Genomic DNA, 25,520 nt, shown 5'->3' with positions numbered 1-25,520 from the left:
TTCTCCAGAGAAACAAGGTGTGTGATTGTGTGAGTATGTGTGAATGTGAGTATGAGTGTGTGTAAATGTGAGAATGTGTTTGTGAATATGAGTGTGGGAATGGGTGAGTGTGGGAATGTAAGAATGTGTTTGTAAGTGTGTATGAGTGAGTGTGTGTGAGAGAGTATGTGTGTGTGAATGTGTTTGTGAGTGTGGGAATGTGTGAGTGTGGGAATGTAAGAATGTGTTTGTAAGTGTGTATGAGTGAGTGTGTGTGTGAGAGAGTATGTGTGTGTGAATGTGTTTGTGAGTGTGAGTGTGGGAATGTGTGAGTGTGGGAATGTAAGAATGTGTTTGTAAGTGTGTATGAGTGAGTGTGTGTGTGTGAGAGAGAATGTGTGAGTGTGTGAATGTGTTTATAAGTGTGTGTAAGAGTGAGTGTGAGAATCTGTGAGTGTGTATGAGTGACTGTATGTGTGAGTGTGTGATGTGTGTGAATGAGTGTGTGTGAATGTGTGTATGTGAGTTTGTGAATGTGTGTGTGGATGAGTATGCGTGAGCATGTGTGAGTGTGTGTGTGTATGTAAGTGTGCATGTGTGTGCATGCCTGTGTGTTTATGGGCTTATTTAAGGAACTGCCAGCCTTCATTACTGAGACCGGAAAGCCCTAAATTTGCAGATGAATGGCAGGTTGGAGCCAGCAAGGAGCTGACGCTGAATTTTCAAGTGCCAGGCTGACTGATGAGGTGTTCTTCATGGCTAGGGTAGGTCAGACCTTTTTTTCTATTCAGATTTTCAAACTAATGGATGAAGTTCACTAATAATATAGAAAGTGTACTTTAAATTTGGATTTATATAACTCTTTAGCAATTCTTTCTAAAGCCTTAGTTTTGACTTCTCGATTTTCAAGATTTGAATGGGGTGGTCTTAGATAAACAGGGTAATTATTTTCCTCCAGAAGCTTTATTGAAGGACAAATGAACACAGCAAAGTGTATAAGCTGATATGTCACAACATGCAGACACACATACCCCCCACATGCACACACATGCACACATGTATGTATACATACATGCACACATACACATATGCACATACACACATGCAGCGGCAAAATGAAGACAATGATAAAACACTTCCTGTGGTCCTTACAATTTTTTTCTTCCCCACTATACTTGACACCAGACAACCACTGATCTTTCTATCATTATATCTCTAAGGTGCAAAGTTTTAAGATGGGTGGAATTTTTAAGATGTTTGGGTGATCCTTACCCTTGAGTGACCCTACTTCTTTTGCATATGAGAAGCACTTGTAAAAATACTGATGTATCCTTTCCACATTTCATTATATTACATGGCAAATTTGACATATATAATTGAGCTTTAAATAAAGAATTAATTGGGTGAGTTTCATCTATCTAGATGAACTACAAAATACCCTCCCCCTGTTTCTTCTGAAAAATTGCTTTGGTTTTTGTTATTCCTTTAAAATTACAGGAATTACAGAGAAATTACAGAAAAAAATTGTAGTCAATTTTTGCATGTCTTCCTAGATTTTAATCACCACTGTATGGAACCTAGTGATAAATTTGGGAGTTTTGACTTCACAGTATTAAGTCTTGCAGCCCATTATCATGTTTAAGCAATTTTTAATTTATCCCAGCAGCACTTGTAGTTTTTCAGTATTTGAGTTCTCAATTTTCTCACTATATATTTTATTAATTGGAATTAAAAATGTATTGAAAACAAGGCAGTGGTGGCCCATTCCTTTAACCCGTATACCCAGGAGGCAGAGGCAGAGGCAGGTGGATCTCTGTGAATTTGAGGCCTGTCTGGTCTACAGAGCAAGTTCCAGGACAGCCAGGGATACACAGAACAATCCTGCCTCAAAAACAAGACAAAATAAAAGAGTATTTACTTTTTTTGATTATTCATTGTTAGCACATAGCAATAAAATACTGTTTTTCTACAGAATTGCACCCTGCAACGTATTATTATTGTTACTATACAGGGACTCTTGTAGATCCCACTGGATTTTCCTCATGGTTACTGTGTTACCTCAGAGCAAAGGCTGCTTTCCTGTCTTTCTAAGAGGAATACTTTTAATTTTTTTCTTGCCTCATAAGATGGAGAATTATTATCCAATACTATTGAATAATATTGACTATTCAGATGCCATAACAGATACCCTTGTCCTAGGGGAAAGATATCCCATACTTCAGCATAAAGTATGATGTTTGTTTGTGATGTGGTGTTATTTGTTTGATTGTAACTGGATCTTGCTATGTATTACCCAGACTGTCTTTAAATTCACAATCTTCCTGCTTGGTCATCTCTGTGTTGGGATTATAGCCATGTACCACCACACTTGGCTTAACGGATTTATTTGAAAAGTTGCCCCTGGGTCTGTTTAGATACAGTTGTTTTTGTTTTGTTTGTGTTCGCTCATTGATTATACTTTTTTAGTTCACCACAAATTACATTACTTATTTTCTAAATGTTAACCTTACATTGCAAGCTCAGAATACATTAATTTGCCCGCTGTGAATTAGTTTACTAAAAGTTTGTTTAAAATTTGACATTTATGATGACGTTGGTCAAGAGTACTTTCTGGCAATGTTGTGGATCTGTGAATGTCGCAGTCTGTAGTCATAGAATGATTGTATTCCCCCCCTTCCTGTCTCCAGGAACTCTTTATATCTGTGTTTGGAATTTTCAGAAGGTTGTTGTGGTTACATCATGACATTTTCTCTGTGAGAAGGTTTGGGATTTTGAATTCAAGTCCTTTCACAGACATTGGTAGTGTACAACACCCATTTTTCTTGAGTGAGCTTGGTGTTTCAGGCATCAATCTGTTCCTATTAGCAGGGTGTCTACAGCATCTCATCATAGGCTCTGCTACGATGCCGATGTCATCTCTCTCCTCTTGGTGTCACTCATTTGAATCTTCTCTTCTTTCCAAATCTACATGAAGTCATCTCCATTTCCTTCAGCTTTTAAAAAAACATCCTTTGGCTTCATGATTTCTTGTTGAATTAATTCCCGTTCTGGGCATTGTTATTTCCTTTCTTTTTGCTTTTCCTTTTGTCCTTTCTTTAAGTGAACATAGATGTCTTAGTCAAAGTTCTTCAGCTGTGAAGAGACACCATGACCACAGCAATTCTTGTAAAGGAAGACACACGACAGAAGCTGGCTTACAGTTCAGAGGTTTAGTCTATTACTATCATGGTGGAAAGCATTGTGGCAGCAGGCAGACATGGTGCGGAGAGGTAGCTGAGACGTCTACATATGTCTGGATCCTGTGTCTGAGAGACACTGGGTCTGGCTTGGACATTTGAAACCACACAGACCACCTCCAGGAACATACTTCCTCCAACAAGATCACACCTCCTAGTCCTGTAGGGGGCTCATTTTCATTCAAATTTCCACAATTTATTATGAATACAGTGTTCTTTCTGCATGTATTCCTGTAGGTGTGAAGAGGGCACCAGATCTCATTATAGATGGTTGTGAGCTACCATGTGTTTGCTGGGAGTTGAACTCAGGACCCCTGGAAGAGTAGCCAGTGTTCTTAACCATTGAGCCATCTCTCCAGCCCCTGCTTTTTTTCTTTTTAAGCACAGTCATTTAGCACTCTAAATGTCTTGCTAAGTATTTACCGCTTTATTGACATCCCACAAAACTTGCTATGTAATGCTTTTATTTTCATTCAATTTGATACATTTTGAGATTTTCTTTTGGTGAATTCTTTTCCCATTGGTTACTTAGAAGAATGCCACTTAGTTTCCAAATACTTTCTTTTTTTTCTATTGATTTCTAATTGAGTTGGATTCTGCTCAACAAACAGACTTTATATAACTTAAATTCTTTTACATTTATGAAAATTAATAAATCTTAGCACTGGGAAGGCAGAATCAGACAGAACTCTGTGAGTTCCAGGCTAGCCTGATCTACATAGTGAATTCTAGGACAAGCAGGGTTATGTAGAGAGACTCTATCTCAAAAAACAAACAAAAAAAATTCAGTTTAAGCAGATATAATTTTGAGTTCAAATGTTTGTTCTAGTGAAGGTCTCAGGTGTTCTTAGCAAGTGTTTCTTTGTGTCACTGGGGAGTGTTCTGTGCTAACACAACCATCAGGTGCTTCTGTTTAGACACTGGAGATCTGCTTGATTCTCCATCAACCCCAGGGAGCTGCTGAAATCTGCTATTACAGCCAAGTTAAGAAAAGGAAGGCAATTTACTCTGGTCACTACCTTCCACTGGGGTCTGTCTGTGGGAGGAAAAGTGTTATTCCAGGTAGTGAGTTGGGCATTCTTAAATGTGACTGGGCCCTTTAATATGCTCAAAGAACCAAGAACCATGCTGTGTACATAAAAGCAAAGTGTTTACTGTGGAAATGCAGCTTCAAGGAAACTCCCTCCCTATCATCTTGGACCTCGTCCATTCACCTGCTTTCCCCACATGATGAAGACTTGTTTAATTCTCTTTGTATAAAGTTCTGAAGATACTGTTGTTGGATCGTGATTTAATACTTCTGATCTTATGTGTTTTACATCCTTCAAGTATGACATAAGAACACAGGCACATTCCTAAGCTGGTACACAGGGGGACTCCAACTGCTCAATGTGAAGCTCATGAGCCAGAGGAATGGTTGGGGGATTATCATGTACACCCAGGGCTCAAGGGAATGACGAGTTCAGGCTCGCACTTTTTTCCTTTCTGGACTCACAGCCTGTTTTTCTATTTTGCACTCTTTAGTTTACACACATAGTGGAGCGAAGATGGAAAGCTGTGTCTGTGGTGTGTGTGTGTGTTTGTGTGTGTGTGTGTGTGTATGTCTGTACTTATGCATAGATACCTCACACCCCATGTGTCACCTTTGGAACAGATATTTTAAAATTTAGTTTGTATCAAATTAATAGATTTAAAAAAAATACTTTATGTCAGTGTTTAGATAGAATCGGAAAGGTTTCCTGAAGTTACTGTTTATAGATTCTTTTAAAGATCCCTTAGGCAATGTCAAGACTGTTGCATGCGGACAGCCGCTTGAATTATAGCGCATTGACTTTAATATGTACCTCAGGAATGATAGGGGTCGTAAATAGCCAGTCGTATTTACTAGAGAAACCTAGAGTTTTCTTAGATTGCCGACCTAAGCAAGAGGAGAAATGCAGGGTGACAGCGTCTAAGTGGCTCTTTTCAGATATGTCACACTGATTATCTATATTTAAGATGCAAAACAGTCTTCCAGGAGCTATTTAATTAAGAGAAAGTAAGTCTAGTCCTTTTGGAACCAAACGTCTCAGTGAGCAAACACACCGGCAAGTGAGGGAGTGGGAGCGAGGGAGTGGGGCGTTATTACAGTTTCATAGGCACAGTGACTCTTCAAACCCCCACATCAGGGATCCTAAACAGTGATTGGTTGAGAAAATTATCAAACTGAATTTAAATTTCAGCAGGTACAAAATTGTCACGCAAAAAGCCCAGGACAGTGTGCCACTCTCAGCCTGGAAAGAGAGATAAGGAAATCTGGATTTTCAAAGTCCCCTTGAAGGCTTTGAAGGTAAGATGGAATCCCTCTTGGCAGGAGCCAACTGCCTTCTGTTGAGAGAAGCTCCAGCGGCAGAGATGAGGGTGACTCGGGTTAAAGTGTTCTGACCTTTAACTCTTCAGGTCTACACTATATATTAAAGATAATGTGTGACTGGGAAAGAGATGCTAAGCCATTTGATAAGACCATCCAGTAAGACGGCACATCACTGGGGAGCAGAACTGATTTTGCCCCAGTGTATTGTTGAGACTCTATCACCTATTAGAAAAGCCTAAGATGAAACAAACAACATTTTACTTGTATTAATTTAAAAATCAGCACCTGGAGTACTTTATGTATAATTCCCTATAGCTCTATTATTGTTATTTTTATTCAGGAAAATACATTGAAGAGCTTTAAACCTAGTCAAAGGAGGTTTTCAGCCTTATCCTTGGAATGTTGTAAGTGCTGGGATTTAACAAACAAGAATCACACACCGTCTTCCTCTTAGAGAGAGGGATGATGTGGAGTCCAAACTCTTCTTGAGAGATAAGCTGGGTTTGGGGATTTGATTAGATCACTGCTCTTCATGGGTTCAAGGTCCGCCTAGTGTTCACAATTAATGCTCTATAGCAAGTCTGTCTGGGGTTCAGTATCTGGCTCATATTAGTCTTCAGATGTTCACTGACTGGACCTAATAAATGAATCTCCACTTAAACTTAGTATCTTGACACAGAACCAACTTAGGGCCTGGGAAAGTAATTTTCTGGCATTTGGTGTGAAGTTTCTAAAAGTAGACGCTCAAACAGTTTTGTGTAGAATAAGCACAGTTCTGATTTCTGTCACGCTGGTTTTTTTCTGCTTCAATCTTCATGATAATAGCTTTAAGAAAACAAAGACATGTTGCCACAAGTTGGCAAAAAATGAGGTAGAAATTTGACAATTATGTGATCAGATTAAATGGTTTTGATTTAAAAAAAAATCAGATAACTCATGTTTTAAATATCTTCAAAATATTTTGATTCTTTTCCTAAGTGATTTGTCTGGTATGTTCTGATTGTACTAGCCCCTCCCCCGCTCTCCCCAGACCCACCTCCGTTCTTTACTCACACAACTTTGTGCTCTTTTTTTGTAAAGAAACAAAACAAGAACCTCGACAACAGTTTGTACACCCCAAATGTTCTCAGCCGTGTGGCCATCCACTGGGTTCTGGATGCCTTACCAGGGGTTACATTCTTAGAGAACACTGCCTTCCTTTCCTTCCCAGCACCTATGGATTGCCAATTGCTCCTGGAATGGGGGTGGAATGCCACACCCAGGTTTCCTCTCCATGACAGGATTTGGTCTGACATGGGCTTGTACGGTCTGATGTAGGCTGTAAGAAGTGTTGTGAAGATGGCTCAGGTGGTAAAAGTCTACCTCAGGCATTCCAACAAGGCCCTGACAATGAGGCCTTACATTTCCCTGTCGTCATAGTGATATATTCACTCTAACTCGCTAATCATACATCTCATGTATGACAATAAATGGGACAATTTGAAGGAGGCTCTTCAATTCCAATGTGTTGGCCATTTCCACCGGGGTCTTTGACCTGGTTGGCCTGCCTTGCCAGCAGGTGGAAGTATCACATATGGCAGTGCTGGAGAGGAAATGTCTGTGTGTGAGGTATGGAAGATGGGTGGTGGGGGGCCGCTCAAGATAGTCAGTCTTCAGTTTAGAACACACACACACACACACACACACACACACACACACACACACACACACTATTGCAAGTATCTTTCCAGGACTAGGGATCACACTGGGTTTGGACTTGCCAAGCTCAGTATAAACTTGGCTTGGTAGACAGATGGCTTTCACCCCATCCCTGGCCCTAGGGCTCTGTCTCAAAGCATCTCATTTCAGTTTGTAGAATAACTGAAGGGACCCCAGCTCTTCTTAGCTTTCTCTTGACAGCTATAAGGGTGAAGCATCTTTTACAGAGATCCTGGAGTTGTGTTCTCACTCCTGTTGAGTAATAAACCTTAATAAATATTCACTAATGTTTTATTCTATTTTCCTATTAGCCTTGAATTCTAATCAAGGCCATTTTATGATGTGCAAGATTATAATCATTAAATCTTCTGGAAGGTCACGAAATAGGAGAAAAACAATCCTTTCTATAGTAAAAAAAAAATACCATGACACAAGTAAATGAACTTTTAGAAAATAGGAACCGGAATTTTTGATCCACATAGATTTTTATAGTTTTACAGATTCTATTCTAATGTATAAAAAGTATGGATTGGACTCTGTGAATTTGGATTGCAAAGGGGTGAGAGATTTCACTCTGGAAGCTCCCCTCCCAGCCCGAGACTGCAAAGTGCCTGGGTAAAGGTGGGGTGTCCTTTGTACCCAGGAGTGCTTGTTCAGCAGCATGCTCTGCAGGTGATGGTTTTTTATGCTCAGAAGACACTGATAATCAAGACGCTGGCCTGGGCTCCAGGACCTGATGCCAGTAAGGAGGAACATGGGGGTAGCTAGGCAACTTCCAAACAGTACAATGTGCTGCCAGCAAGCGAGTGGAGCAGGCACAAGCTGCTGCCATGTGAAGAAGGGAGCTAAAGATACCTTTAGGAAGCATCTCGGGGGTGATTCTTCTGCCAACCCCTGGGATATTCTGAGCCACAGAGTTATTATTCCAGACTGAGGAAACAAAAGTCCAATAAAGCTATTGAAAGCGCCCAAGCTCAGAGAGCAGATAGTAGGGGAAGAATTTGAATTCAGGGATCTGAAACCAAATTCTGTGTTCTTTCTCCTAGCATAAGGATTTCTTCCTCTTACAGTCTTTATATAGATCAGGTGGGAAGTTACAAGTGCTTTATCATTTAAATCTGCCCTGAGTTAATGTTGCTTCAAGCTAACCCAAGAGAGTTGTTACCCTCATGGATAACATAGGGCCAGAGACAAGGCTATGTACTCTGTCCCTCCATGGCTGTTGTTCCCTCAGGCAGAAAAAGTCAGAAGCCGTGACAGTACTGAGCATGCTGAGGCTCCCACATGCCAGGTTTATTCTGGAACCTGGGAAGTCTTCCCACATTGGTGCTTTCTCCTTGTCCTAGAAAAGGGCCAATGTAAGACCAAAATACTGGATCACTGTGGTTACCATCTTTCATTTCATGATCCGTTTTGTGGCGTTCTTTGTTCTAAACAGACACTGATTGCTATTCATCATGAAAATGAAGATAATTATATATATTTGCATTTGGGCAACAGCATGGGCCATTCCGGTAAGTATGTCTTCCTAATCAAGCCTCCTTACTTTGCTGTGTCTTCCAACCCAACGTTGAAATGTACATATTTCCTTATGGTTCTACAAAGAAGTTGAGTCTAAACACTTAATAGAAATCTTTTTCTTTTAAGATTTATTTGTTTATTATATATGAGTACACTGTAGCTGTCTTCAGACACACCAGAAGAGGGCGTCAGATCTCAATACAGATGGTTGTGAGCCACCATGTGGTTGCTGGGATTTGAACTCAGGACCTCTGGAAGTGCAGTCAGTGCTCTTAACCACTGAGCCATCTCTCCAGCACAATAGAAATCTTAGATTTGCATTACAACTATTATGTGATATCATATGGGGTCTCAATCAAAGGCAAATACATGAACCAATGCAGGCTTTCTCTCTCTTCCTGTTGAAACATTCTAATGAGAGGATGAGCCACTTTTTAAAAAAAAGTTTATTCAAATTAATTCAATGAGGCCTGTCTGCTTCATTCCGAATGGAGTTCGCTGTAATGTCAACACAGTGTATACTGTTTGGAAAAAATTGAAAAAAAAAAAAAAAAAAAACAAACCAGGAGCTAAATGTCAAATTTTTCAGTGTTTCATGTGTGTTATTTTTATGCTCACTGTGGAAAATCTGGAGCATCAAAACAAGTAAAAAAGCAGACACATTAAGAAAGTCGATCCATTTGTAATTTTATCAGCGACCTCCACATAGGGCGTCACATAACAGACTCCGGGTTGTTCCTGTAGTTGAAAAGTTTTGTAAGCATTCCGAGCTCACCCTTGCAGGATCAGAAGTATCAGTTATGCGGGGCTGCTTCTCCAGCAGCCCACACTCATATTGTTTTAGGGGCTTGGGGCTGATTGATGACAACATTGTAAAAATCCTCATTTTCTCAGCTTGAAGCCTTACATATGCACCGCAACAGGCTCCTTTTCTTCTCTGCATGGTCAGACTGTGATCTGACCTTCATATTACATTTTTTTTTTCTTCTTCCTAAAACAAGAACCCGTGTAATATCTGTGTTTTAACCTCTGCAGGTTCCCCAGTTAGTACCACTGGAAAGAGACATTGTTGAAAAAACTGTGGATGTACCTTTTCTAGCGCATCCAGGAACCGCAGCACAGGTAAAAGAAATATGAATGTTCCTTTCATTTTCTGTTTTTCAAGCCATTTTTACACTCTATGACTTTCCCTAAAATTTCCACCCATTTTTCTCCAGTTGGCCTTATTTGAAAATGATAGCCACAATTGACTTTGAATTGTGTCTCTTTTCCAGAATGAGTTAGACATCAACAACACCACTAACGACAGTAACAACTCTCCAAATGGCAGTGAGATAGGAAAGCAGGTATATACCAAGGACGGTTACAGAACAGACGGGAACGGCTCCGAGTCGATACACGTAGGAGGGAAGGGTTCTCCAACTCAGCCCATTTTAGCAAACGAACAGGCGAACATTGCCGAAGAGCACGAGGATGTAGGGACATACGGTCATGATGAAATACATGCGAGAGGAGAGAACAGCACAGCAAACGGCATCAGGGGCCCAGTAGGCATCGTTGGAAACGCTGAGGAAGCAAAGGAGAGTAGTGTACACGGACAGGCTGGTCAGGATACAAAAACTGAGGATGCTAGTGATGTGAGCCAGAATGCAAATGCTACCCTTGTCCAGGAAAATGAGCCTCAAGTAGCCGGCAACGAGAATAGCACCAACCACGAGGTTGGAATACATGGGAGTGGGGTTGCTACACATCAAACGACACCTCAAAGAGAAGGGGAGGGGAGTGAGAATCAGGGGGCTGAGGTGACACCAAGCATCGGGGAAGACGCTGGTTTGGATAATACTGATGGGAGCCCTAGCGGGAACGGGGTGGAAGAGGATGAAGACACAGGCTCTGGTGATGGTGTGGGTGGAGAAGCAGGAGCTGGAAGGGAGAGCCATGATGGCACTAAGGGCGAGGAGGACCAGTCTCATGGGGGAAATAATGACCACAGAGGTCAGAGTTCAGTTAGTACTGAAGATGACGACTCAAAAGAACAAGAAGGCTCCCCAAATGGACGTGATGGAGACAACAGCAGTGAGGAAAACGGTATTGAAGAAGGCAACAGAAGCCAAGCAACGCAGGACAACCAGAAGCTCAGTCCCAAAGACAGCAGAGATGCAGAGAGCAAGATCACCAGCCAGTCAGAAGCATGTCCTTCTGGGAAGAGCCAAGATCAGGTAAGGTTAGATGGTAATCTACATTCCTCCCTCCATCTCTGATGGCTGTACAACTCCAGACACACAAGATAAAACCCCAAACAAACATAAAAGTGCCATGCTAAGCATCTGGGCTCTATTTGTAGCTACCCAGAGTATTTTAATGAAAAGGCCAGAGTCCTTATAGACTTTAATATAGGACAAAAATTTTTAAAAGATTTTTTTTATTATATATTTTTTTATTAGATCTTTCATTTACACTTCAGATGCCATCCCCTTTCCCCATCCCCCCCCCTTAAAAAACCCCTATCCCATGCCCCCTTTTCCTTTTTGCATTTATACATTTTTTTAAAAAATGTTAATCATAGGCTTTATAAGTTTGGTATTGTTCAATCAGAGGTGTAACCCACTACCCAACCTAGATATATCTACTATCTTTGACTGGTGGAGATTCATGAACATCTGCTTCCCTGTCTCCCCCCTCTATCTCTCTTTCATCACCTAGCTTCTCCTCTCCTTCTTCTTCTCCTCTTCTTACTCCTTTTCTTCCTCTCAGTACTCCTCCCACCTTAGCTCCTCCTACACATCACCCTTCCTGTTAAAAGGAAACTTTTCTCTCAAAATACAATCAGAGCATAATTATGCCAATTTGTACCAGTGAGGTACAAGATAGTCCTAATACCCAGTCCATCCTTTTGTTGACCTACCAGCACCTCTGTCATCTCTCCTAACTAAAACATTTAGTTCTGAACCTGGCTTTAGGATTTTTACATGTAGATGAGTACACTGTAGCTGTGTTAAGACACACCAGAAGACGGCATCAAATCCCATTACAGATGACTTTGAGCTACTATGTGGTTGCTGGGAATTGAACTCAGGACTTCTGGAAGAGCTGCCAGTGCTCTTAGCCCCTGGGCCACCCCTCCAATATGTCCCTGATATAGAACAATTTTTAAAAATTCATAAATGTCTGCAAAATTAGGCAGAATGCTGGAAGGCAAGATGAATAATGATTCGATGATGTTTCTGCACATTTTATTAGTGTTATATTCATTACCTAGAATGATGAGCTTCACTTTGACGCTTTCATTATCGTGCACCTGTTGGATCAAGTCCCTAAGAGTTAGAAACCTGGGTGGTTTGCTGGAGGATTCAAACCCTGATACAGAGCATATTCAATTTCAAGCACTGGATCAGCAGGGTTGCATGAATCACTGCACTGTCGGCCCAGAATTCTGTTCCTAAGGTCATTTCCCAAGACAGTTCTCCTCAGACCATGAAGTTTTGCTGCCAATATCCACTAATTACTCATTCATATTTATATCGTTCCACAGGGAATAGAAACTGAAGGCTCCAACACAAGCAACAAAAGTATTATTACCAAAGAATCTGGGAGACTCAGTGGAAGTAAAGACAGCATTGGACACCAAGGAATAGAGCTGGATAAAAGGAACAGCCCAAAGCAAGGACAGTCTGACAAGCCCCAAGGGGCTGTTGAGAAGTCAGACACCCACAGCAACACGGGGCACAACAGGATAGGCAGCAGCAGCAACAGTGATGGGCATGACAGTTATGATTTCGATGACGAGCCCATGCAAGGAGATGATCCCAACAGCAGTGACGAATCTAATGGAAGTAACGGAGACGTTAACTCGGAAAGCGCCAGTGAGAGTGGCAGCCGCGGAGACACTTCTTACACCTCTGATGAATCAAGTGATAATGGCGATGACAGTGACTCACATGTGGGAGAGGATGACAGCAGGGATGATTCATCTGATACAGATGACAGCGACAGTAATGGTGATGATGACAGTGAGAGTGAGGACAAGGATGAATCAGACAGCAGTGACCATGACAATAGCAGTGACACTGAGAGCAAATCAGACAGCAGCGACAGCAGCGACAGCAGCGACAGCAGTGACAGTAGTGACAGCAGTGACAGCAGCAGCAGTAGTGACAGCAGCGACAGTGACAGCAGCGACAGCGACAGCAGCAGTGACAGTAGTGACAGCAGTGACAGTAGTGACAGTAGTGACAGCAGTGACAGCAGCGACAGTAGCGACAGTAGTGACAGCAGTGACAGCAGTGACAGTAGTGACAGCAATGACAGCAGCAGCAGTAGTGACAGCAGTGACAGCGACAGCAGTGACAGTAGTGACAGCAGTGACAGTAGTGACAGTAGTGACAGTAGTGACAGCAGTGACAGCAGCAGCAGTAGTGACAGCAGCGACAGTGACAGCAGCGACAGCGACAGCAGCAGTGACAGTAGTGACAGCAGTGACAGTAGCGACAGTAGTGACAGCAGTGACAGCAGTGACAGCAGCAACAGTAGTGACAGCAGTGACAGCAGTGACAGTAGTGACAGCAGTGACAGCAGCAACAGTAGTGACAGCAGTGACAGCGACAGCAGTGACAGTAGTGACAGCAGTGACAGTAGTGACAGCAGCAGCAGCAGTGACAGCAGTAGTGACAGCAGCGACAGCAGTGACAGTGACAGCAGTGATAGCAGTGACAGTAGTGACAGCAGCGACAGTAGTGACAGCAGCGATAGTGACAGCAGTGACAGCAGCAACAGTGACAGTAGTGAGAGTGACAGCAGTGACAGCAGTGACAGCAGCAATAGTAGTGACAGCAGTAGTGACAGCAGCGACAGTACTGACAGTAGTGACAGCAGCGACAGCAGTGACAGTAGCGACAGTAGTGACAGCAGTGACAGCAGCGACAGCAGTGATGATAGTGACAGCAGTGACAGTAGCGACAGTAGTGACAGCAGCGACAGCAGTGACAGCAGTGACAGCAGCGACAGCAGTGACAGTAGCGACAGTAGTGACAGCAGTGACAGCAGTGACAGCAGCGACAGCAGTGATGATAGTGACAGCAGTGACAGTAGCGACAGTAGTGACAGCAGTGACAGCAGTGATGATAGTGATAGCAGTGACAGCAGCGACAGCAGTGACAGTAGTGACAGCAGTGATGATAGTGACAGCAGTGAAAGCAGTGAAAGCAGTGACAGTAGCGACAGCAGTGACAGCAGTGACAGCAGTGACAGCAGTGACAGTAGTGACAGTAGTGACAACAGCGACAGCAGTAGTGACAGCAGCGATAGTGACAGTAGTGAGAGCAGTGACAGCAGCGACAGTGACAGTAGTGAGAGCAGTGACAGTGACAGCAGCGATAGTGACAGCAAGGATAGCACTTCTGACAGCAGTGATGGTGACAGCAAGGCTGGTAATGGCAACAGTGACAGTGACAGCGACAGTGACAGCGAAGGCAGTGACAGTAACCACTCAACCAGTGATGATTAGAGCAGAAAGAACCCCATGGGATCCTCTGTGTGACCTCTGGTGAGTGATTGGAAGGCAGTGAAGGTTCCTAACCCAATGACAACAGGAGAGACCTGCAGAGTATGTGGAACCCACGGGGCTCACAGGGGGTGGAGCCAAGCTCCTGCTCTCCCAGAGAGATTCTGGGTGCACCACCTTTGGTACATGTGTGTTAACATATATTCATGTTCAGAAAATATTTTTAAAAGGATAAATCTAAACATAATACTTAAACAGGAACTGAAGTAATCACTTACCAAGACACATAGCTTCGATTTGAATGGAGGGTGCTTTAGAGAACAGAGCAAGCAACCAACGTCACAGCCTGCCACTGCTGCCTCCTCTCTCAGTGCTCCGGGCACCAGATAGCCAGTCTTTATGTTGTGCCGTGAGCGATGCTGCTCTGTGACATTCAACTCAACTACTCTGTCATTTAACTTATTCCAGGGGAAAAATACATTTATGACATGATCAAAACACTGCAGAAAACTACTGGCCCTATTCAAGGTGCTGGGATAATCTTTGTGATGATAAAATAGCTATAAATTATGAAAATTCCAAAGAACAAATGAGAAAAGAGCCCCAAGGATGGGTTGGACAAAATCTGACATATGAGGTTAAATTTCTGCATAGAACGGAAATGTACTAAGTACCCAACCCCTGCACTTTGAACAGTGTCTCGCATCCAGCAGCGGCTCTCAAATCTTAAATAAACAAGCAACACGGATGGATGATTTTGGGAGGTGGGATCATATTCTGAGCTCTCTATGTACCACTGTGTTATTAGTTGTCTTCAAATCAGTGTCACACGTCAAACTAGGTCCACAGCTTAATCAAGAATTGTAAGGCTGCGGGTGAGAAGAGAGGGAGCCTCTAGGGCTCTTCTGAAAATGAGAGGTGATGAGAATTAACCACACCAAGGGAGGAGGTGTGAACTGGGATTGTCTCAAGAAAACCTTAATCCCCAAGCCTTAAGGATACTTTTGAAGATTTAGAGTTTCCCTTTCTCATTTTCCTATTTTTTCCACATAGGCATTTGTGCCAGATTTGGGTTAAATCAAAACTATGTTATAATGATAGTCGTCTCTACTCTCACTTTAGGCTTATGCTACCCAGAGTTTCAGAAGTTTCTTTTCCTTGGGTGCTCACCTCCTTTTGTGAGAGTTTCTGAGTTAAGGAATAATGCCAAGGCTTTCACACACTGCTATCTGTAAACACATTTGTAACCCCCAACACTGTAAAGCTCCAGGTTTCTGCACTGCTACAGCTGCGACATGACTCCAGACCACTTACCAGAAGGTGATGGTTCAGGCTTTGCCTTCTATTAGACGGCAAACTCTCCTTTGTTTGCTCGAACTTGTGAAGCACCTGCCTCTAGTAACCTGCCACACCCACTCATCAAAGTCGTGATCTCTAAAGCCACGGGTAGAAAACTCATCGTAAACTGTATAAGAAATGTAAAGGAAGAGATAATGAACTTCAGTATTATAATAAACATCTATTTATATGATTGCTCACTGGGAAAATTCTTCATTCATAGTTTGCAAACACTTGTCCCTCCCCTGCCCCCCACTGTAAAATCTGTTGTATAAGGTTACACTTCTTACACATACTTATTAAAATCAGTATTTGTGAACACAAAATACAAATTTCAAATACTATTAAAAAACAATGTACATAATACTAAACCTTTGCCATCCAACCCACAATTTCTTTTCCCTAGAGGCAATTCCTTTTACTAATGTTTCATAGACATTCCAGAAATGATGTATGACTATGTTCACTTTTAAAAAGTCTGAGTTATTGTACCATGAACTCACCTTACATTTCAATGTAGAAATATGCCTTGAATATTGGCTCATAGCACATAGATCAACCTCATTTCTTCATAGTTCTGCTCAATTCACCATCTGATGTAAGATTTTGGGGGGGGGGGGTTCGAGACAGGGTTTCTCTGTGTAGCCCTGGCTGTCCTGGAACTCACTCTGTAGACCAGGCTGGCCTCGAACTCAAAAATCCGCCTGCCTCTGCCTCCCAAGTGCTGGGATTAAAGGCGTGCGGCACCACCGCCCGGCTCTGATGTAAGATTTTTATCCTGTGCTCATGTTATCATCTATTTAATAGCCCAAGTCAGTTTCATGATCACTGTTTTATTTCTGTGAAGAGACACTGTTATAAGGGAAAGCATTTAATTGGGACTCACTTACAGGTTCAGAGGTTTAGTCCATTATCCTCATGGTGTGGAGCATGTGGGTAGGCATGGTCTGCAGAAGTAGCTAAGAGTTCTATATCTGGATCTGAGGCAGAGGAAAAGGAGCCATTGTGTTGGGGTTGGTCTGGTGTTGCTGTGTATTCAAATACTGGCCCCTGAGATCTGGTTGCCCCTGATAAGGAGATCCTCACATACACCAAGTGATGCTATGTAAACCTCCTCCCCAAGTTAATTGGTCAATAAAAGGCTAAAGTGTGAGGTTGGGCAGTAGAGAGAGAAAGGTGGGAGACTTGAGGATTGGATTGAATGTGGGGTCTTAGGAGAGAATAAAGAAGGAGGAGGGAAGGAGGTCACAAAGAAAGGAGGAGGCTGCCATGAGAGGAGATGGACCATGAGCACATGACCAGGAAAAACAGCAAGTAACAAGGGACATATGGCTGGGATGTAAAAAATGCTGCCCAATCTAGGCTTACAGCTTGTAAATAAAATACCAGGACTGTGTGCCTTTTATATGAGCTAGCTAGAATATATCATTCCTTTTCCAAATTGGTGCCCAATATGGGACAATTAGAATCCAAACTGATAGCCTGAGAGGGCCCAAGTGAAAAGCTGGGGTGGGGGGTAGTCAGGCTAGCTGGACAAGAGGTCTGGTCTTTTTTAAAAAAAGAATGAAAGCAGACCACAGCCTCAGGCACACTAGAGAGAACTAGGCCTGAAGCTATGGGTGAAAGCCTGAAGCCATGCAGAAACTTGGAGGATTGGAGAGGCCTGGCCGAGGCCAGAAGAAGGCTGAAATAGTGGGGCAGCCTTCTGGACTGAGCTGAGGAGGCAAAGCTGGCCCAAGGAGACCACAGACACTCAGCAATTCATAATAAAAATATTTCTTCCTAACTGCAATAAGACTAAAAGGCCCTAAACTTCTGAACTGCTAAGGTATTAAGTTTATAAGTGATAAATTGATATCCTTAAGGAGTGAGACAGATCAAATGAAAAAATATTTTCCGTATTAAAACACTGAAAACAGGATAGCAGAAGGCACTTGGATCTTTAGAGTTGCATTTTAGTTGTCATGGAGCTCGTTACATATGTTCACTAAGGATCACAGTTTTATGTTCCCTCTCTAAGAATGTTCAAAATAAAACAGCTTTATGTAAGGAGAGAACTGAGAGGTGGGATGGTGAATTACAAGCCGTACAGATAGAGAAAGAATAAAGGTCCTACCCAATAGAAAAAAGGAAGTTGATGGCAGCTGGAACTCTGCCTCTCTGGCTGTGAGATGTTTGTTAGCTCTTTCTGCTAAGGACTTACTGATACAATGTTGCAACACCTTAATTCCAAGGAGTAACAGACAGACAAGGCTTTGCTACTACAGCATGATATAATATAACTGCCCCCCCCCCTTAGGATTTTCATGTTTCTTTGCTTTATTTTTGTTTGAATGTTCTTGTTTTTACCCAATAGTGGGAAATAGTATATTTTATTTATTTATTTATTTATTTATTTATTTATTTATTTATTTATTTATTTATTTTGTTTTTCGAGACAGGGTTTCTCTGTGTAGTCCTGGCTGTCCTGGAACTCACTCTGTAGACCAGGCTGGCCTCGAACTCAGAAATCCACCTGCCTCTGCCTCCCAAGTGCTGGGATTAAAGGCATGCGCCACCACCGCCCGGCCCAAAATAGTATATTTTAATGTTTGCTATCGCTAAAACATGGGAGGATTTCAAATTTGTTTTCTAAATTAAAGAGTTACAAGATTTGGAATTGAGGTGAAATATTTAAGCAGGGTAGCAGAGGCACACACCTTTATTCCCAACACACAAAAGACTGAGACAGGCAGATCTCTGCAAATTCTAGAACAGGATAATCTACACAATGAAGTCAGGGTGGACCCTGCTGATAAGATAAAGCTACAGGCAAACACCAAAAATGACACATTTTTTTTCAACAAAGGTACTATCTAGGTTTTTGCTTAATAATAAATAACAATGTCCTTAATGATCTAAAAGATAAATACATATCAATTTTAAATTTATATAAAGCAAAAGGGGACTATAGATATATCTATCCACTTAAGGAATATTTATAATTTCAATTTGAGATAATGCTTTTTCTCTTGCAGAAAAGCATTTTGCCCCAGGAAAGATATATTCTACTAGTCAATGTAAGGACCCAGAGTTAGGATTGAGGTAGTGTTATACTGCTTTAATCCAACAGGAAAAGAGAAGCTATGTTTTCCATCCAAATTATTGGAAATAAGATTTGACCAGGAAAGAGTCCCTGAAGATCTGGGCTACAGACAGAGGGAGACTGACAAGATCAACAAGACAGGTAATGTATATGCTGATCCCTCTATATGGAAACAGCTCTGAGACAGGCTGAGACATGAATATATATATATATATATATATATATATATATATATATGTGTGTGTGTGTGTGTGTGTGTGTGTGTGTGTGTGTGTATGCATATATATAGTCAATAAATTTTATTGGCTACAAAATTCTCAAAGCGTATCGTGCTATTCTCTTGAATGGCATAGATAAAAATTTATATTGAAGCTTGGTTACAGTCCAAGCTAGTTTAAGAAAGATAAATGTCTTTCACGTGCTCAAACAAAGAACAAAAATCTTCATTAACTGAGCCGTGCACCTTGCACAACCCATACATTGTTGGTACAGAACTGTATGTTAATTGTGAGAACTTATATGTTCACATAAAATGAACATATAAGTGAAAATGATCAAGGAAGTAGCCCTAACAAGATATGCCCTTGAGGGTGCTGGGACACCTGTTCCTGCCTTAGATTGCCTTGATGATGTTTCCTTGGGAGACTTACTTCCAGAACAGCTTCAAGGAGGGCTGTTGACCCCAGATGACCTCGGTTTGTCCAGCCTTGCAGGTGGATCCAGCCAGGACATCAGTTAAGCCCTGCATTTTCCTATTCCACAGAGCCTGAACAGCAAATGAAAGAGTTACTTCTCCCAGGACTTGGCGAATACCCTAATTTTTTTAGGGTCCCCAAAAGATGCAGTCACCCCTAAACAGCAGAAAGCAATTTTAAGAGAACATGTCACCACATTCCAAAGAGGTGGGGTGTATGATTTTTAGTTATTCTATTGGGTGATGAATGCTTGCTGTTATAAAGGGGTTGGTTGCAAGTTTCTACATGGTCTTGATCAGGAAAGAAAAAAGGTATAGGAGGTTAGACTTAGGGATTGCTCTTTTTCTTTTCTCTATCTTTCTTTCTTATATAGGGGGAGAGTGTTGAAAACAAAAGGGGAAATACAGGAAGATATAGAAATAATAGGTAGATTATTAAATCTACTCTAAAACTCTTAGAGCTACTCCTAGCCAGAAATCTCACATTGGTATAGATCTTTGTATACTAATACAAAATTGAGGTTATATTTTGTTACTTTGATATAGATTTTGAATATTAATACATATTAAAATTATATTTGTTACAATGCTATAGATCTTTATATATTGATACAAGATTTGAGGTACTTATATAGGCATTAGACATATGCAACTCATTTGAAGATATAATGTAAAGTTCTAGTCCTTTTTAAGGCTGGTATTACACACTGTTTAGGATAATTAAGAAATACAAGTTGATAGTCAGATGGTCAAACTCATGATCAAATTAGATACCAGACTAGTTTATTACAATAAAATGCTGCTAGCCAAAAAACAAGTTTGCCTATTCAGATAGTCTGATTAGATGGATGGTCTTCAAAAACTTTGGAGACCTAAAAAATATGACATTTTAAGATGTTTTTATTAATTTAAGACATCTTTTTTGACATTGAGACATGTCAGTTCCTCTCACCAGCCCATTAGACTTGGAAAAAGGTGATGAGCATTGAAGGCCCTCCATTTGGAGATGAATTCTGCCGGAGTCCAGCTCTGCATGAGGGTGAGGGCCTGAAGCAGGTGGGTGTGAGAGCAGAGGGAGAGGAATTAGTCATGGGGCACCTTTTATGTTTCCTTTCATGAGAGACTGGACAGAGCATAGGCACACCTTAGCATGACTTGATGACTCTAACACCTGTCTCTCGTGGGCTTTTATTTATATACAAAATCATTTCCTCAAAAACTTTAATCATTGATTGCATAATTTCTGAGGCTACACTCTTTTCGATTACATAAACACACAAAAGAAATAAAACGAGCAACAGCAAATTTTAGGAAAACTAAAAATTAACATTGCGATAAAATCAATTTTCTTTTAACTCAATGTCTTTTTCCTTAAGATTTGTCATAAAGCCTTGTGGTTACAGAAATATTAGCTGGGATGCCTCTATTTAAGTTTGATGAAGTTAATAAATCAAAAGTTATTTCCTATTGCCTGGTGTATCAAGCTTATCCTGTATTATTAACTAGAATATTTAATCATTTTATGGAAATTTAATTTCTCAGTCCTTTGTTTAATTCACCCCCCTTTTCTTCTGATTTTCTTTTATATTTTATATACAACCACCATCCATCAAAACTTTGAATTTTAAAGTATTTTGTGGCCCTTTTGGCCACACACAGCATTGCTTAAACAAGGGCAGTCTTTTTCATTTTTCTACAATATCACAAAAAGTTCTGATCTGACAAGCCTGCTTAGGAAGCCAGGCAGCCCGTAAACCCTGTTTCTGTGTCACTTACCCCTGATCCATATCTTTTTCACAGTCCTGTAAAGGGTAGAAGAACATCAGGAGTCCTAAAATTGCTGGCTCTGCCATTAGGAGGGCTCCAAGGTTTGTCATTAGCTGTATAATCAAAATCTCATCCTGTTGACACTAGATCCATGTTGCTAAGGCTGGCTATCCACAGAAAGAGTGACACGAAAACCTAATGGCTCAGTTATGGCTTGTCAACTCCTGAAAATTTTCTAAGTTTTTATTCTTAATTTTTTTCTCAAATAATATGCCTCATGCTTAACACTACTTAAGTAATAGGTTCTATAGAAGATTCAATTTGTTGCAGAGCTCCCAGGGAACTATCATTAATTCTATTTTTATTAACACCAGATTTTATAAGAATGGTTACATTATTCCAGCCTCAGCCTTCTATGTGGGGCCCTAAGCAACAAGGAATTCAAATATTAAGATGTCAGAAACACAAGCAAAATTTGCATAGAAAATTTTCACCAAGAGCAGCAACAGGTCAGTTCAGGTTGTCCCAGCACTGGAACTTTGTCTAACAGTGCCTGCAAAACGCTTGGCATGGCAAGGCTTCTATTATGACAAGCTAGCCACTGGGCAAAGAAAATGCCCTAACTTCATCTGCATACAGAATGCTCTTCAAAATGGAGAATATTTGGATGCAGGCAAAGTTGACAGCCAAGCCCTGCCAAGCAGTGTAAGGAAGTCCTTCATAATTCCTGCTTCACAAATATGTCTGTCAGCTATACTGGGCCAGAAGGCTGAAGATAGATGCTTCACTGTTATAGAGAATTTTTGGAACAGTCTTGTCAGCCAGCTGCCTGTCAGTTCTATAGTTTTGGAAGCTGCTTGCCTACATTTCCTACAAACTCAGGTAATTATTTCTTCCCAAGTCTCTGATGGGGTTAAAGAGTAAATAGTCACAGTCTCACAATGAAACATAAGTTACAATGAATCTAAGAAAGTGTTTTAGGGTCTAAGGAGGTGTTTTAAGGTTAGTAAATGAAGGTCAGAGCATTAGAAGGTATTTTATGAAGGTTGGAGGAAATCATAAATGGGTGTTTTAAAGTTGGTAATTGCAAATTATGAAAGTTAGAGGATCTAAATGCTTAAGATGGTAATGGAAAAAGTGTTTTAAATACAAAACTCTGAACTTACCAAAACGCAATAGATAAAAATTATTTTCTCCTAAGTTGCCAAGTACAATTACAATGTAATTGTTACATCATAGATTTCATAATTGTTCTTACTGTATATAGTTTATTACTATAAGAGAAAGCCTTTTCGATTTAGACATAAAGGGAGAAATGTTGGGGTTGATCTGGTGGTGCTATGTACTCAAATGCTAAATACTGGTCCCCATATCTGGTTGCTCCCAACAAGCAGATCTTTACGTACACCAAGTGATATGATATAAACCTTGCCCCCCAAGTTATAGGTCAATAAAGGCTAAAGTCTGAGATTGAGCAGTAGAGAGACAAAGATGGAAGATTTGAGAATCAAATGAGGGGTCTCAGGAGAGACCAGGGGAGGAGGAGAGAAGGAGGCCATGAAGAGAGGAGGAGGCTGCCATGAGAAAACATGGACCATGAATACATGGCCGGAAAAAAACCGGCAAGTAACAAGGGACATATTGCTATGTTAGGTACATTAGCTCAAACCCTGCCCAATCTTGACTTAAAGCTTGTAAATAAAATACCAGAATTGTGTGTCTTTAGTATGGATTAGCTAGAATATGTAATTCCCTCTATGCCACTGGGCTTACAATGTCACTCCTATTGACACACCTCCTTCAACAAGGCCACACCTCTTAATCCTTCTCAAGTTGTTCCACTTCCTGATGACTCTAAGTATTAGTGTATTAGTGTATGGGGGACTGTTCTTATTCAAACTACCACAGTCAGACATACATCTAGTCAGTTCTCAGAAAGCTTTCTCCCGACAGAGTATTTCTCTGAGGTTAGATGCTTAGGACCTAGAATTATACTGGAACTCATAAAAGAAGATTATGACGTTGATTTTTTTTATATAAAAATTTATATCTGAATTCGAAATTTCAGGGTAACAATGGAGGAGACACAATGAAAAATGTCTCAAGGTTAGATCCTTTGAAAACTAGAAAAATATCATTAAGGAAAACCTTACTTTACTTTCTGGAATAAAGATTATTAAGCAATTTCCTCATACTGTTCATGAGAGAAATGCTTTTTAGATTTATTTCTAATAATGTGTATCTGTGTGTATCTTTGTTAAGATATTCACTCGTGCGTGTAGGTGTCCATGGAGATCAGAAGAGGGCATCAGGTCTCTTGGAGCTGGAGTGAAGCCACTTGTAAGCCGTTTGATGTGGGTACAGGAAATTGAACTTGGGACCTTTATTAGCCCTTATACTCTTAATTGTGGAGTCATCTCTCCAGTCTCTGAGGGCAGTGTTTCTTAAATTCCATGTTTTTAATCAACTAGTCGCTTATTATATCAACTTAATGAGTTATAAAAATACTTAAGGTGAAAGAGTAAGAAAAAATAACTCAGTGTGTTGTGAAATTATACACACACACACACACACACACATATATATATACATATATACACACAAATATGTCTAGGTGTACATATATTAGCGATGTGTGCAATGTCTTTTTAACTGTTGGTTGTAGTTAGGGAAAGCAGAGAATCATTGGTTTAGGAAGACATTACTGCCCTAGGAATTTGATACTGATTTTCAACATTCATTTTTTCCCTAACAAACCTCTAACTTTCTTGCCCAATTTGAGGACAGAAATTTAGAAGAGAGCAAAAAGATGCTGGGGATGTAGCCGAGTGGGTGGAAGGTATGTCTAGCATGCATGAAGCCACCATTTGGTCCCCAGCACCTCAAACAACCCCAAACCAGACACCATCCTTGTAATCTCAGCACTCTGGAGGCAGAATCAGAAGTTCAAGGTTGTTCTCAGCAAAAAAGTAAATTTAGGGTAGTGTGAATAGCACAGTGTCCTCAAGACCCTGGGGAGGGGAGAGAAGGGAGGGAGACTGAAAGCTAGAGGGGGAGGGAAGGGGAGAAGGAGAGGGAAAGAGAGAAGGGGAAGGAAATTGAGGAGGGAGGAGAGAGAGGGGGAGGGAGAGGGAAGGGAGAAAAGGAGAGAGAGGAGAAGGGAGACAGGAAGGGAGAAGGGAGAAAGAGTAAGAGAGTGGGGAGGAAGGGAGAGAGAGAAAGAAAGTGGGGGCAGGGAGGGAGGAAGGGAGTGATAAAGAGAGAGTGATGGAAAGTGAGAGATAGAGGGAGAGAGATAGGGGCAGGGAGGAAGGTAGAGGGAGGGAGAAAAGAAGGATAGAGGGGAGGAAGAGTCAGAAAGAGATAAAGAGATAGAGTCAGATAGAGATAAACAGAATCAGAGATATGGACACATTCCCAGGATTTACTTATATCATAGAGGAAGGGGCCAAAGTTAACATTGCCATTCTTGAGTCTCCTATATGTCCTAGAAATCATTGAGAAATTAAGCTATCTTAATAGCCTATATAGGCTGCTCCCTGTATGACCAAAGACAAAAGTCATAAAACAGTCTGTTACAGCTTGTCTCCCTACTCAGACCTGGTAATTCCTTATATACCTGATCAGAACATTAGTTAGGAAAGAGTGAGGGTCTTCTGTTGTGGTAGTTGCTACTTTTGGTAGTTGCTACTTTTATTTCAAAGCCTAGTTCTCACACAGCAGGATAACATTTAGAAAATCGTACTTCATCATATAATACATTTACAATTATTAACCAGACTGGAATTTCCCAGAAGTCAGTTTTGCTTTACGGTTTGTCATGGAAGTTTTGAAAAGTCATAGACCAAAATAACCAGGGACAAATTTCCTCTCCCTAAAAGGAGCAGGAACAGGATAGATTTGAGCAATCACAGATGAAAACACCATCGCAGTCTCCCAGGGATCTGTTCTCAGCTGCTTGGGAGCAAATCCTCCAGGGAAGGAAACAAATCAGCTACACAGTGTTCCTTTAAACAGGGTCCTAAGCTTCTAACACCAGGAAGAAGAGGGAGAGGAGCAGGCACACACCTGGGGCCACTGGTTCAAAGTCTAAATGCCTTTCCTTAGAATGCTTTCTCTGTTGTTTGTAAGCCATTCAGTCTATGACACTTTAATATAGCAATCAAGACTAGGGCAGATGGTCTGTCAAAAGCAATAAATACATGGAGTAGTTGGATCAGTCCTCACGTCTCAATACCCAAAGAATCCCGAGGCTCTGAGTGCTGTCATCACGACATCTTGTTATGATGAGCAGTTTATGTCCCTGCTTAACTTACCAATGAGCAGACCTCTACCTGGGTCTGTATTCC

The 25,520-nt window shown here is 41.1% G+C and overlaps 1 protein-coding gene across 1 annotated transcript; it reads left to right on the top strand.

Annotated features, from left to right (window-relative positions):
• Positions 1 to 8,729: 8,729 nt before the first annotated feature.
• On the top strand, positions 8,730 to 15,764 carry Dspp (dentin sialophosphoprotein). The gene is made up of 4 exons (XM_076925902.1): positions 8,730 to 8,780; positions 9,823 to 9,909; positions 10,062 to 11,006; positions 12,320 to 15,764. The coding sequence occupies exons 1-4, from the start codon at positions 8,730 to 8,732 to the stop codon at positions 14,288 to 14,290; spliced, it is 3,054 nt and encodes a 1,017-aa protein (XP_076782017.1). The 3' UTR covers positions 14,291 to 15,764.
• Positions 15,765 to 25,520: the final 9,756 nt, after the last annotated feature.

Source organism: Arvicanthis niloticus, chromosome 27, assembly GCF_011762505.2.
Source record: "Arvicanthis niloticus isolate mArvNil1 chromosome 27, mArvNil1.pat.X, whole genome shotgun sequence".
Classification (NCBI taxonomy): Eukaryota; Metazoa; Chordata; class Mammalia; order Rodentia; family Muridae; genus Arvicanthis; species Arvicanthis niloticus.
The sequence above is the reverse complement of the archived record's forward strand: the minus strand, read 5'-3'. Positions and strand labels throughout refer to the sequence as shown.